The sequence below is a fragment of the Capra hircus genome, chromosome 14 (assembly GCF_001704415.2).
Source record: "Capra hircus breed San Clemente chromosome 14, ASM170441v1, whole genome shotgun sequence".
Classification (NCBI taxonomy): domain Eukaryota; kingdom Metazoa; phylum Chordata; class Mammalia; order Artiodactyla; family Bovidae; genus Capra; species Capra hircus.
In genome coordinates this window covers 60,153,085-60,167,193 of record NC_030821.1, presented here as the reverse complement: position 1 = coordinate 60,167,193, position 14,109 = coordinate 60,153,085, and the positions used below count along the sequence as shown (strand labels likewise).

The window sequence follows — 14,109 nt, the reverse complement described above, 5'->3', positions numbered from 1 at the left end:
GCCAATGAAACTACGTCCATCCAGCAATAACCAGGGCTGAGCTGGGTCTACAGCAGAGATGGCCAGAGAAAAGGACATGGCCAGACAGGGAGCAGGCAGTCCCCTTGCTCCCTTGCACACAGGCATGGAAGAAGCTGGACAAAGGGAAAAGGATGTCCAGACTCTTCTAACTCCTCCAAAGGCTGGGAGATATCACAGGGTTCCTCTTTCTGTCAGGGCATCAGCACAGCAATCAATGCCAAGGCTATACGATTTCCTTGAAAAAACCGAAAACTAATAATCCACATGCAGGAGTCAGCAAAGAGCTGAATGACAGTAGAACATCAGTCAGCCTAAGTACGAGAAATCTGAAGTCATTCATGATCTTCCCATTCAGGTAAAAACAACATATGCATTTTAAGCAAAGTTCATCTATTGAACATAATTTAAATAAAAATGTCTACACGGGTCCACTCATAATTTGGGATGTCACTTCTGTGCCATTTCAGAAGCCAAGACTGAGGCATCCTGCTTCTCATATTGCAGTGCAGAGCTGTGCCCTGCTTGTCTTATACTGACATCAAGTGGCAGCAGTAGGGAACGCAGTTTACCCAACCCCATTTGTACACTGCCTGAAACCCTAAACGGATTTTAAGATGTAACATGGCTATTTTTTAAAAGTCTGAGTAGGTGAGGCAACTTGGAGAATGTCTAAAGCTCCAGGTTCAGTCCACAGGTCTTAGAACCCCTCTTGGGAAGGACACTGTCTCCATGGCGGTTTTGCCATGACCAGATGACCATGGGCAAGTGGATGACCTCAGGCAAGCCAGTGTGCCTTTTCAGCGGCCTCACTGCTCATCCCTGAAATGTGGCTTATGGTAAGACCCACATCAAAGACGAGCTGTGAATATTCAAGGAGATGTAAATGCCGGGTGACTGAAACAGTGCCAGGCATATAGTAGGAGCTCCATCAATACCAGTTACCAATTCCGATCCCCCTACTAAAATGAAACCGTCAAAGGAGTGTTAACACCCCTCTCTCATCTGCTTTCCAAGTGGAGAGCCTTCTGAAGAAGCAGGACCCTTCAGGAAGAGACGGAGTATGTTCAGGTGCGCAGGACACTAAAGGGAAGAGACTGGACATCAAAGGCCATTCTCTCTCCACCCAGAATCACCCTCGATGCTACTAACTTTGCTGGGATGTACGTGTCAGGTTCACCAGACAACCCACTTTGACTGACCACCACCAGGTCAACAGGATCATGTGTTCCACGTGACAGAACAGAGCAAGAAAGGGATGTCATGTGACCAGAGCTCAGTCACTGAGGAAGCCTAAATAGCTTCCAGACCCTTTAACAACCACTTCAGTTTATAGACATGTGTCATTCAAAACACCTTTAAAAAATTTGACAAATAAATCTAACCAGATGATTTTCCAAACAATTTTTCAAAATTTCAAACTGATAGGAAAAAACTCAAGTCATATAAGAAAAAGATTCCTAACTTAAACGTCTGCTTGTGGTTGAGCATCTAGACTTGGAGCCTACCTCCTCCTTCCCCACCCAGCCCCCAAACTGCTCACCTGGTTCTACACCTTGTTCTGATTCCACCGCAGAAGGCTTGTGCTGATTTCTGGCCTAACACACCCAACCTAGGGTTAAGAGGTCAAGTCCCTCCACCCACACCCCAAGAGAAGCACCCCTCTTGGCTCTGAAATGGATTCTGTTGCCCTCCCTAGTCTGCGAGCACACATATGGGGTGTTTGCTGCAGATTATGAACACGGATCCCATGTGGCTCCCCCTGAACTTGGCTGAGGCCTATCACAGGCAGGTGGGAATGTAGACACAACTCTTCTATATTTTTAACTCTTTCCCCACCTCTCTCTCAACTGGCACTTACTGTGCCAGCTCCTACTTATCCACATTTATTGCCAATTCTTGAACTCTTCTGAATACAGTGAAATCAAACCATTCCCAACCAGGGATGATTATTCTAACCAGGAAAGGAATTTGGGGAGATATGATTATAGTTTTAACATTTAACCTTTGGGCTCTACAGAAACGTGGGGCATGTCTGGCCTGAAAAGGGGGGATCTGCCCCCACCATAGGCCTCCAGAAAATCCTGAGCAACAAGGGCAAATAGTGGGTCTTCGGACTAGCAGGGAACTGAACTGTCTCCAGCTGCCTGACACGGGGCTCATGGATCTGTCGGACATTAGGGTCTGAAGACAGCAGCTCTGGTGAACTCACTCGAGTCGCTCTGACTCTCAGGCCCGAGATACAGCCGCCTGAAGGGGAACGCAACAGGAAGAGGGCGTCACACATCCAGAGACAGCAGAACGTGACCCCACAGCCTAGGAAGGCTCATGCACAGTGTTCAAGACTCCACTAACCAAAGTGGAGGCGGCACCAAATCCGTGGACTTACATCCAGGGGATGCTAACTGTCTATGGCTCAAAGTAACTTATGCTTGGGGCGTGAGGAGGCCAGTGAATGAAGAGGGAGTGTACTTACATCGCTTGAAGAGACTGTTCCTGTTTCAGCAGCGACACCGCTACCACGCAGTTTCTATTATGAAATAAATAACTCATTACTTAGTTTTGTTTTTAATCTTATCCTACTTTATCAGCTTACTAATTTTATCATTATTTTCCTAGTCCTATTTAATGGAGTATCATCAACTAATAAAAAGCATGGGGATACATGAAATATTCTAAACATTGTTACATTCTTCCAGATATCTTAATCAGTAAGTTATCCTAAATTATCTTAAAATAATAAACTACATACTAAGTTCCAGCTAAATTGTTTAAGTGAAGCTGGTGCAAAATTTCCAAGTCTCAGGATTTACTGCCTGAACTGTTTTTCCAATAAGACAACATCTTAAGCCCAACTATCTACACTGTGTTCTGCTTTGAAGCTTTCAAAACAAGTGTCTGATGATGGAAAGATACTATGCGGGACTCAAAGATGAGGCTATCCACAGCAAGGCTAACACGCTATAATGACAATCAGAACCTCACAAGTTAAACAGGAATGGGCAAAGGAAATTTAAAGTAGAAAGCCAGAAGCTAAGTATGCAAGAGAAAATTGATAATGAATTTCTGCAAGGAAATTTTTCTTTTGTTTTATTCAACAACTATTACTGACTAAGTGCTAGGCATGAGCCGCTATAACACAAGTATAATTAATGCTCAAACTATCAGAAAGAAGGCTCCTAAATGTCACTGTGAAGTCGAAAAACAAAATATTCAAATTTGCACCTAATTCAGACTTTTAAAAGTTTATTTTTATTAGAATCATGAAAGTGTAGTCCTTTTTTATGAGAGAGAAAATGCTTATGATACAGAAAAAGAGACCTTCAGAGACAGTGTTATCACATGGCATTTAAGCAAAGAAGAAAAAAAATCCCGAACAAGTCAATACTTCATTCCTCAGACAAGAGGGCTGTAATTGACTCCTGACCAAAGGCTGGGGGAGGAGTGTCTACCCACAGCAAGAGGCAGCAGCCAGCCCAGTGGAAGCAGTGACCAGACTCAGAGCACATGGGGCTGAAAACTCTTCCTGGAACACGATGTGCAAAGCAGAGAAGCTAGACCTGAGCAAGGCCAGAGACTTGGCAATTAAAAAAGACAGAGCCAGCATGCTGGAAAGACACAGAAAGGTCTCTAAGAACATTCACCTCACACCAACAAGCTCGGGTCTGATGAAAATTGTTCCAAACACCGAAATACCTTCTTCTACTAGGGACTAGAGATCAAATTGCCAACATCCGCTGGATCATCGAAAAACCAAGAGAGTTCCAGAAAAACATCTATTTCTGCTTTATTGACTATGCCAAAGCCTTTGACTGTGTGGATCACAATGAACTGTGGAAAATTCTGAAAGAGATGGGAATACCAGACCACCTGACCTGCCTCTTGAGAAACCTATATGCAGGTCAGGAAGCAACAGTTAGAACTGGACATAGAACAACAGACTGGTTCCAAATAGGAAAAGGAGTACATCAAGGCTGTATATTGTCACCCTGCTTATTTAACTTTTATGCAGAATACATCATGAGAAACACTGGGCTGGATGAAGCACAAGCTGGAATCAAGACTGCCAGGAGAAATGTCAATAACCTCAGATATGCAGATGATACCACCCTTATGGCAGAAAGTGAAGAGAAACTAAAAACCCTCTTGATGAAAGTGAAAGAGGAGAGTGAAAAAGTTGGCTTAAAGCTCAACATTCAGAAAACGAAGATCATGGCATCTGGTCCTATCACTTCATGGCAAATAGATAGGGAAACAGTGTCAGACTTTATTTTGGGGGGCTCCAAAATCACTGCAGATGGTGACTGCAGCCATGAAATTAAAAGATGCTTGCTTCTTGGAAGAAAAGTTATGACCAAGCTAGATAGCATATTCAAAAGCAGAGACATTACTTTGCCAACAAAGGTCCATCTAGTCAAGGCTATGGTTTTTCCAGTGGTCATATACGGATGTGAGAGTTTGACTGTGAAGAAAGCTGAGCACTGAAGAATTGATACTTTTGAACTGTGGTGTTGGAGAAGACTCGAGAGTCCCTTGGACTGCAAGGAGATCCAACCAGTCCATTCTAAAGGAGATCAGCCCCGGATGTTCTTTGGAAGGAATGATGCTAAAGCTGAAACTCCAGTACTTTGGCCACCTCATGGGAAGAGTTGACTCATTGGAAAAGACTCTGATGCTGGGAGGGATTGGGGGCAGGAGGGAAAGGGGACGACAGACGATGAGATGGCTGGATGGCAAAACCGACTCGATGCATGTGAGTCTGAGTGAACTCCGGGAGTTGGTGATGGACAGGGAGGCCTGGCGTGCTGCAATTCATGGGGTCGCAAAGAGTCAGACACAACTGAGTGACTGAACTGAACTGAACTAGGGACTAGAGGAATATCCCCCCAACCACTGGCCATGGTTACAACCGCAGCTAATGGTGCTAACAGGGACAGATCACCTGTGAGGCACAACACAAACGTTACTCCCATGAGGAGAAGTCTAAGCTGAAATGACCCAGCGTGCTGGAAGCATACAGCAGCAAGCAATCTCTGCTACCCACTCTGGTTTTAAGAGTCTGGCTACCACACAGCCTCACAGCTGACCCCAAAGCAAGATGATGTCTGCTCAAAGGGAAAACTAACCTCAGAATAGGGGGAGAAATGGGAATGAGGGGTTACCTATGTAATTAAACATTCTCATCCCAAATGGTACACACTCATGAATTTTAAACCTTGTCTTCACATAGCTATTTTTTACTTTCTAAATATCTTCTTTTTGAAATCCCTCAACAATTCTATAAAATCTGCAAACTTGTGGCTCGTATAAAAATACTTCTAAAATTTAAGCCCAAAACCTGTAAAAATGTATGCTGTTGACAGAGAAAATAACTGATTTTGTTCAAGACACTTCAGAATCTCCCTGTCCAAACAGAAAAGACTATGAGGCTCCACCCGCCCCCTGCCCCACCCAAACGAAGGCAAGGGAGGATAAGACAAAAAATAAATCCAAGCAAAATGTCATGGTGTCTCTCTCATGCTTCAAATTAAACTCTATTAAGATCATAAGGCCACCTAAAGTCTAAATGACACCTTTCCAAAACATTATTTCAAGTAGACCTTTATTTGTGATCTAACACTGTCACCACCACACCTACCAGCAATGGTTCTCCTGGCCTCACCCTTGCTGTCACCCACACCGCCACACACACGACCCTGCCTCCTACCTGTCCTTCCATGGATCTCCTCCCCACCCAGTTCGGCTCACTGCTCCCTTGAGGCTACTCCCTCCAAGTGCCCTACCACCTCACACTTGCTCACTGGACCCCCAAAAGGAAAGAAACCCTCAGCTCAGCCCCTGGAAGTGTCCAGTCACCTGTCCTGCTCCAGGGAACCAGGGAGACAAAAGGGACAACTTGTCATCTGCCAGCTGTCACACCCGTGAGCTGTCTTCCTTCACAGAGCAGCGAGGTTCAAGAGGCCTGACAGCAGCAAGACAACCTGCAAGCAGGCCACCTGTTTCCCTGTGGCTGTAAACTCAATCCCAGGAGGACATGGTGGATCCAGAGAGGCAGCTGCTGCGTGAGACAGCATCTCAAGCTAGAGACAGCAGCCCCAGGCCACCCAGAGTGTGTCTTTTGAAGCTGTGTGAGTCCTTCCAATCCTCCAATCCATGTGACCTTGGCAGCCGCCTTCTGGGAAGGGCAATCCTCCCCACTTGCAGAAATGCAAGATGGGAAAATCCCGAGTGGCAGAAGAGACAGGAAGGTCTGAGTGGAAGCCAGTCAGAGAGAGAAAAGGTAAAGCCCCTATCAGACCTGTGAGCAGCATGGCTGAGTCAAAGAGTTCAAGATGGCTCTAGTTTAACACAGAGTTTCTGCAACTTCACATAAATATCTTAAGTAGCTTTAGAGAACCAGACGCTACATTCGTTTAAGAATACTAAGAGGAGTGTCTCTTACCTGTGAACTCAGTTGAGTCTTTATCCAATTGAAATAGTAATTCAAGTCGCTGCCTTCCATCAGTTCTTTTCCCCAAGCTGCTAACTTGGCAATAATTCTTGCTGCCTGAAAAACAAGAACTGCATTTGAATATTATTCTAAAAATCACAACATCAACCCTAAAAAGCAGGACTTATAACCATTTTGTAGCATGACTTCTTTTAGCTCTCAACTTGTCCCAACATAACAAATTATATTTCATTTTTTAAAATATTTTAATAAGGTCAAATGTAGTTTTAAATATTTCCATTAAAGTGAACCAAAATCAGTTGTATGTTAAGAATTTCAGGACATTCCCTACCTTATTCTGAGTTTTAAAAGTAAGACTGGGATTCATTACAAGACCAGCAAAGATCAAAAGAACACCAAAGTCCTTAGAGACTCTCACCAAACCACTTGCCAGAGTCCTGAGCCATCTCCACAACACAATGCCAGCACCACCTCACTCATTCAAACCCCTGCAAGTCTCACACTTTATCTATATCTTGATACAAAATATATCCTAGGTATGAAATAGTCATTTCTTGCAATGGAAACAAATACTCTTTTCTCCTCAATCAAAAACTTCTCAATTTTCTTCAAGCTATAAAACAAATCATGAATTTTTTTATTAAATAGGCATTATATGTTCATCAAATCATCATGTATACTTCAAGTATCTTACAGTTTTGCCAGTTACACATCAATAAACCTGGAGATTGACAGATATAGACAGGGAGAAAAAGGCAGTATAAAATACTGCTTCATTCTTTGAGTACTTTTTATAAGCAAGTCAGTGTTTCAAAATTCCAGGCTTTTATGTCAATAAACTCATGGAATGCTCTGCAAAATCTGAACTGTATCAGGGCAATCCCGCCTCCTCTGAGCACCCAGCCCCATTCCCAAGGCCCCCACCCCCACCCCCAACACCCCTGTCACTAACCACCAGTAAGGAAATGGAGCTCTGAAAAATCAGCGTCAGAGCAGCCACTCCTCTGGCAACTGGGAGGTCACCTAATCATAACTGATGTTCTTCCTGAAATCAGAAACGTGATCAATTCAAAACTCACCATATGAACAGTAAAGAGATCCTGGCGATTCAGCATCGGCAGGAAGTAGGACCAGGCGGTGTTCTTGCTACGTTTAGCATAGTCAAAGAAAATGCTAACACGCTGGTGATTTTCCTTAGAAAGAACAATCACTGATCAGAATGCATTTTGTCAAAGAACATGACAATTATGCACCGCTTCTCAGCCTTTCGTTCTCCGTTCCCTCAATCAGTGTGTTTTTTTCCAGTCTGTATGAGATCTGTCCCCCCATTATTACTACAGTGGAGCAGGGGGTGGTGACGGGGACAGGGGTAGTTATCGTTAAATAAAAATCACCTCTAATGTATTATGATTAATTTAACTGTAGTAAGCCATGCTAACAGATGCCTGCACTTCTCCTCAGCCTGCCCCGCTCCTGACCTGCCCCTCCCACTGCTGTCCGGACACCTTCGCCCTCCATCCACACAAACAAAGTCGGGAGGAGGCAGAAAGATGCCAGTTTAGGTCTAGATGGAAGGATCCACGGGAAGCACCTCAAGCTATTTCCAGGCAGGCAGGGGAAACAGGGAATTTAAGAAATCTCGAATGTTCATGGTTACTCCTAGCGTGTTGTGTTAGAAAAATCAGGGCAGGTGTAGACAGCAAAAACCAGCACATACCAGCAGACAGATCTGAGGAACAATTAATTCTTAGTTTCTCAGTTCAAATAATACAAGCTCTACCTCTCACTGAAATGTTCTCTGTGTATCGATGGCTGAAATCCACTACCTGATTCACTAAGTGAATACAGTGGTTAAGAAGCAGTATTTGGCAATGACGCAAATAAACACATCAACACTCATTCTAATTCTCAGATCAATAAATCTTTTTAAATGCAATGGTTTTGAGACTTCCCTGGTGACTCAGTAGTTAAGATCCTGTGCTTCCGACACAGGGTAGTCAGGTCAGAACATTTGTTGGAGAACTAGGAACCCACATGTTGCACAATAGGGCCAAAATAAATATATACACTGTGGTTTTTTTAATATGTATTCACTTGGCCGCACTAGGTCTTAGTTGCAGCATTTGGGATTTTAGTTCCCTGACCAGGGATAGACTCCATGCCCCCTGCACTGGGAGACACTGGACCACCAGGGAAATCCCCAAGGATTTTCATTTTGGTTTATAATACCAGTTATGTTTTTGAAGAGTAGAAAACTATCTCCTTCAGTAACACATCATTAGAGTCTAGAACTGAAATAGTCATGGTAATGACTTCATCAAAAAACTGTAAGTCCAAGTAGGTCATCATTAACATCGACAGGCCATGGATTTTGTAGCCGGTTGGCCTGTTTCAAAAAGGATTACTCTGGATGCCAACAATCTAAACCTAGATTATACTTGGGTATAAAAATACAATACTGTGAATAAGGGAGTCTCTGTGTTGAGGGACAACAGAGCACTAAATAGAAACTGTAAGCCACTGGAAAGGTCCCAAATGATGAGCAAAATATTCTCCAAACACACCGTGCTTCTGAGGGCAAACACCTTGCCTACAGTCATCACTGAGCTCCCAGTACCCGGCACGGGTCCAGGACACAAGGATGCTGAAATCTGTAGAAAGACTGAAGGAGAAGAAGCCGTGTCATCTGTGAGTACGCAGAGCATCCAGAAAGCCTGTGGGGGTACATCAAGCACTGCCGTGTTCAGCACAGAACTCAGAGGAAATGCGGAAAAAAGACACACCAGTCCCCCAAAATCCTGAAAACCACAACGGCCAGTGTGGGGACAGCCCCATCTTCACCACGATAAGCAAATGACAACTCCCACGGTGAAGAAAAACACACCATCACACCCTGAAAGCAAACAAGTGCTTAAGTGAAACCTTACAGAAATGCTACTCCTGGGAAAACACAAGGTAAGGACTGAACATGTCTGCTAAGGAAGACACCCACCTGCAGCGTATCATCCACCAGGGTGAGTATGTACTGAACTGTCTGCTCTTTGGAAATATGAGTCATCAGATTTATAAATGTCTTGGCACACTTAAAAAAAAAAAAAAGAGAGAGAACATGAACATTAATCACTGTTTTCAACTGCAGACACAATGCTCTAATGGAATTTCAGTAAAATATTATTCTCTTGCCTAAATGAGGATGCAATTATAGAAAATGCATCCTTTCACACATATGTGACCAAGTACAGGAGGGCCATACTCACATCAGATTTTTTATAATTTCTAATCATGTCAAATGTTTACTATTTTAAAATAGATAGACCTAGCCATCATCAACGCTTGATACCATAAAGAAGAAGTTACATAGACAATCTAATTTTAAATTTTGTTTTGATGTTTGGATTTTTTTGGTCTTTTGGGAAGGCTTATGCATTTATGAGGAAGCAGAATACCAAAACAGTAAAAGTACAAAAATTCAGTTCAGGTGCTGCAATCAGAAGTTTCCATCCTACAATTTAATAACTGAGTCACGATCGCTCTAGAATTCAACAAGACTGGCACTCATAACATGCCTCCTCCCACACTTCCCAGGATTGTACATTTGGGCTAGCCTGTGCACCAGATCCTTCAGCCCTTCAGGGCCCCAATTCAGAAATTCTGATGGGTGGCAGAGTTAGATGTTGTTCTAGTGAGAATACAAAGTAGACAAAGAATTTTCTTAACAAAAAAAAAAAAGTTAAGCAACTTTAAAAATACTGTATACTTTGAAACAGGAATTTCCACGCCAGCAATGTACCCTATTTCAAAAAAACAAAAGTTTCAGAAAATGCTGGAAAGGACGGAGGAACATATACACACTCAGTATGACATTTTTTCCAAAATTAACAAAGAAAACTAGAAATCACTCAAATGCCTTCCAACAAAAGAGAATTTTTAGTAAAACTATGACATTTGCTTAAGAGGAATGTCAAAGAATCACTGAGAAAATCTCTAGAATGTCTAACAACCCAGGGCAGGGCTCGTGGTCTGCTCTCTGTACCGATCACCTGACTGCCTTCAGTCTGAAGCATCTCCTGCTTCTCCTCAGGACTTCTTTTCATCTCAAATCTTTGAATGAACTCGCAGTCTTCAGAAGAAATCATCTGCCCCCTAGAAAGAAAGAATGGGGTTTCTGTTCAGTAAGGACTGAAGGGTCCCTATGAGCTAGTGATACAGAATGCTTGCTTCTCTCCTCTCTCTGCGAGCACTGACCCCAGGCCCAGCACCCACAGACCTGTCTTCAGAGTTTAGCTGCACCACCTCCTGGTCAGGGGCCTCCCAGGATCTGAGCTCACTGACCCACAAGATGTGAACAAGAACCACATTGTCTTTAAAGGGCTGGACTGAAGATGAAACAATTCACATGAGGTGGTCAGCACAGGCCTGGTCCCCCGAAACTCGATAAAATACCACCTCTGGGCACTAGCCAGGTCTCAGCCTGTCCCCACCCAAGCCAACCCAACAGGTCAGCAGCTCTGGCCCCTTCTGTGACAGCCAGCCCAGTCAGGCAGTCCTGACAATTCTTCCTCCTGACCTCACTCTGCTCCCTAGTTACCTGCCTCTCGGGGGGCTCAATCCCATGGCCACAGCGCAGCAGGCTTCTGGCTTCCAATCACACCTTCCTCTATGCCCCTCGGGGGTGGCTCAGCCCCATGGCCACAGCCCAGTGGGCTTCCTGCTTCCAATTCCACCCTCCTCCACACCCCTCTGACCCTGCAGTTCTGTCAAGCGCACATCTGACTGCACATTTACTCCTTTCACCTGGTCAGACTATGAATCTAAAAGGCAGTTCTACCTAACACCTAAGCAAAAACTTTTAACAAAAGTCCTTTTCAAGTCAGTTGACAAATTAAAACCTTTATGAGAGGCTTCCCTGATGATGCAGTGATAAAGAATCCACCTGCCAATGCAGGGGACCCCAGTTTGATCCCTGGCCCAGGAAGATCCCACATGACGTGAGGCAGCTAAGTCCGTGCACCACATCTTCTGAGCCCTCACACTCTGCAGCCCATGTTCCATAACAAGAGAAGCCACTGCAATGAGAAGCCGGTGCGCTGCAACTAGAGTAGCCCCTGCTGGACACAACAGGAGAAAGCCCAAGCAAAGCGATAAAGACCAAGCACAGCCAAAAATAAGTACTTATATTTTTAATAAAAAAAATTTTTTAAGCACTGTGAGCAGCACAGCCTACCCACTGGAGCCCCAAGCTGTTTCCATCACACTAAGCTGGGTGACAGCTAACAGTTCTAAGGAGGAAGTGTTTTCTTCCATATTTGTTAGGCTTTTTCCAGTGTTCCTCTCACAGAAGCATGACCATGAAGAAGGACAAAGCACAGGCACATGACAGCCCTGATTCACAGCGAACCAGCACTTACTGGAGGTAGGACTGCCAGTTCACTTTGTTCGCACGGACTTCCGCAGCCTTGGCGGCAATGATGTTGGTGGGAACAGCAGCATCCACAGCGCCCCGGATATCCATCTTGGTCATCTAAACTTATGATCTTGACTGTTCTACCGATCTTCAATTTGCATGCAAGGCAAAACCAGAATACAAGGTGTGATTGTTTTTTAACAACTGCTACTATTATCATCAATAGCATCATTATCACCATAATCTCTAGGAGCATTCATCACAAACATTAAAAAGCCTGAACATTAACATCATTATATTTCAAATCTTGTCCAGTTATGCACTACTCCATAAAAGTGTTCTCTATAGGTTTTCACTTTTCCAGGAAATGTTTTCCATTTGTTGGCACTAATACCGCAGTAACATTTTAAAAGTAATCATAAGATATTGGGCTTCCCTTGTGGCTCAGATGGTAAAGAATCCGCCTGCAATACGCAAGACCTGGGTTTTATCCCTGGGTTGGGAAGATGCCCTGGAGAAGGGAAAGGCTACCCACCCCAGTATTCTAGCCTGGAGGATTCCATGGACTGTATAATCCATGGGGGTCACAAAAAGTCAGATAGGATTGAGCGACTTTCACTTTCATAAGATATTAAATTCAGAAATCATACTTACTAGAATAGGCATACAAGATAAAGTATTTTAAATCTATATAGTTGCTGCTGCTGCTGCTAAGTCACTTCAGTCCTGTCTGACTCTGTTCGACCCCATGGACTGCAGCCCACCAGGCTCCTCCATCCATGGGATTTTCCATGCAAGAGTACTGGAGTGGGGTGCCACTGCTTTCTCTGATACTCGGTTGAGATCAACTTAAAAATAAGAACTTGCATAATATAGATAGAACCAACTATTTTCTTTACATTTACTAAGTACCATTTTGAAGTGACATGAAAAACCTACATGTCTTTTTATAACGTTATTCAAATTAAGAGATTCAAAGTGGGAATGTAAGATCTTAGAAGGCAGAGCTTTCTTTTTTCAATCAAAATTAATAGCAGTTTCAAAATCAATATTGAGATAATTTTTTGAAACAGAGATTACATTTTAGGCTCAGTCAACAATGGGAGACTGATCTGATGATATGAATGCACAATAATGGGCTTTTAAGTAATTCTGACTCCTAAACTTAAAGATAAAAGCTTAAGCCTGATTGTATCACGACACAAAATATAAGATCCAGTTTACAAAATAAAAGCTCACAGTTAGTTATGACCAAAAACAAGCTAAAACCACAACCCAAATTCTTCTCCAGGGTCCCAACGACCTTAAGTCAGTCTGGAAGGAATCTCTACATCTGAGGATTTGCTGTCTAAACAAACAGGCACTGCGGACCGGCCGGGCCCAAGTATAAACAGGCTCCGCTCGGGCCAAACTGGGACCGCGGAATCGAGCGGGCCCAGCCTCGGCTGGCCCTCCCGCGGCGGGCGACGGTGCCTGCGGGCGGGCGGTCACCTAGGCCCTGAACAACCCGAACCCCACGCCGGCCACAGCCGCGGCCCCGACCCGGGGAAAGCACCTCTCGCCCGTCCACGCTCTATCCTGCCCTTCCCTGCGGGGGAGGCTCTGCGGTTCCGCAAACGCCGCTGAGACCAGGAAGGAAAGACACCCGGGAACCCGGGGCTGGAGGAGGGCTGGAGGAGGGCCGGGGGCGCCTGGGCAGAGGAGGAAGCCAGCGCGCGGCAGGGACGCGGAGAAACCGCAGGCTCGCAGAGCCGGGGCCGCAGCCGGAACGACCCGAGAGCAGCCTCACCCTGCGAACCGCGGGACCCCCCGACGCACCCAAAGGAGGCAGGAGGACGCGACGGTCCGGGAGCCGAGTCACAGCCGAGTCGGGGGTCCTCCCGGTCCGGAGGCCTGGGCGGCGGCGGCGGGAGTGGTCCCGCACCGAGGAGACGTTGAGGGCGGCACAGGCTGGAGGAAGCCGGAGCGGCAGCGGCGGAATGACAGGAGCGCCGGTCACGTGAGCCGGGGCACGTGACCGCGCGGAAGGCGGAAGCCGGGAGGGCCCAAAACGGCTCGCGGAGCGCCCTTCTGCGAGGCAAGCAGGGATTCTCCCCACGCCGACACCGGCGCTCCCCGGGACAGGGCCGGGGGCACCAGAGGCGGAGAGCGGGGCCAAAGCTTATTGATCATTTATCGTAACCGTCATTCCGAAAGTGTTAATTTAGAGCTTTGAAATCGGTTAACTTTCACTTGG

The 14,109-nt window shown here is 45.2% G+C and overlaps 1 protein-coding gene across 3 annotated transcripts in view; it reads right to left on the bottom strand.

The window, feature by feature from the left end:
• ATP6V1H (ATPase H+ transporting V1 subunit H) overlaps positions 1–13,873 on the bottom strand; it is a 46,742-nt gene extending 32,869 nt beyond the window's left edge. The window contains exons 1-7 of one of the 3 annotated variants that reach the window (XM_018058512.1): positions 13,663–13,873; positions 11,878–12,021; positions 10,510–10,612; positions 9,462–9,551; positions 7,549–7,662; positions 6,461–6,565; positions 2,495–2,548 (exon numbers count right to left, since the gene is read on the bottom strand). In XM_018058512.1, coding sequence (XP_017914001.1) covers positions 2,495–2,548; positions 6,461–6,565; positions 7,549–7,662; positions 9,462–9,551; positions 10,510–10,612; positions 11,878–11,990 — 579 coding nt within the window. In that variant the 5' untranslated portion in view covers positions 11,991–12,021; positions 13,663–13,873. The remainder of the gene's footprint in view (positions 1–2,494; positions 2,549–6,460; positions 6,566–7,548; positions 7,663–9,461; positions 9,552–10,509; positions 10,613–11,877; positions 12,022–13,662) is intronic. The other 2 variants (XM_018058511.1, XM_018058513.1) reach the window with 2 other exon arrangements.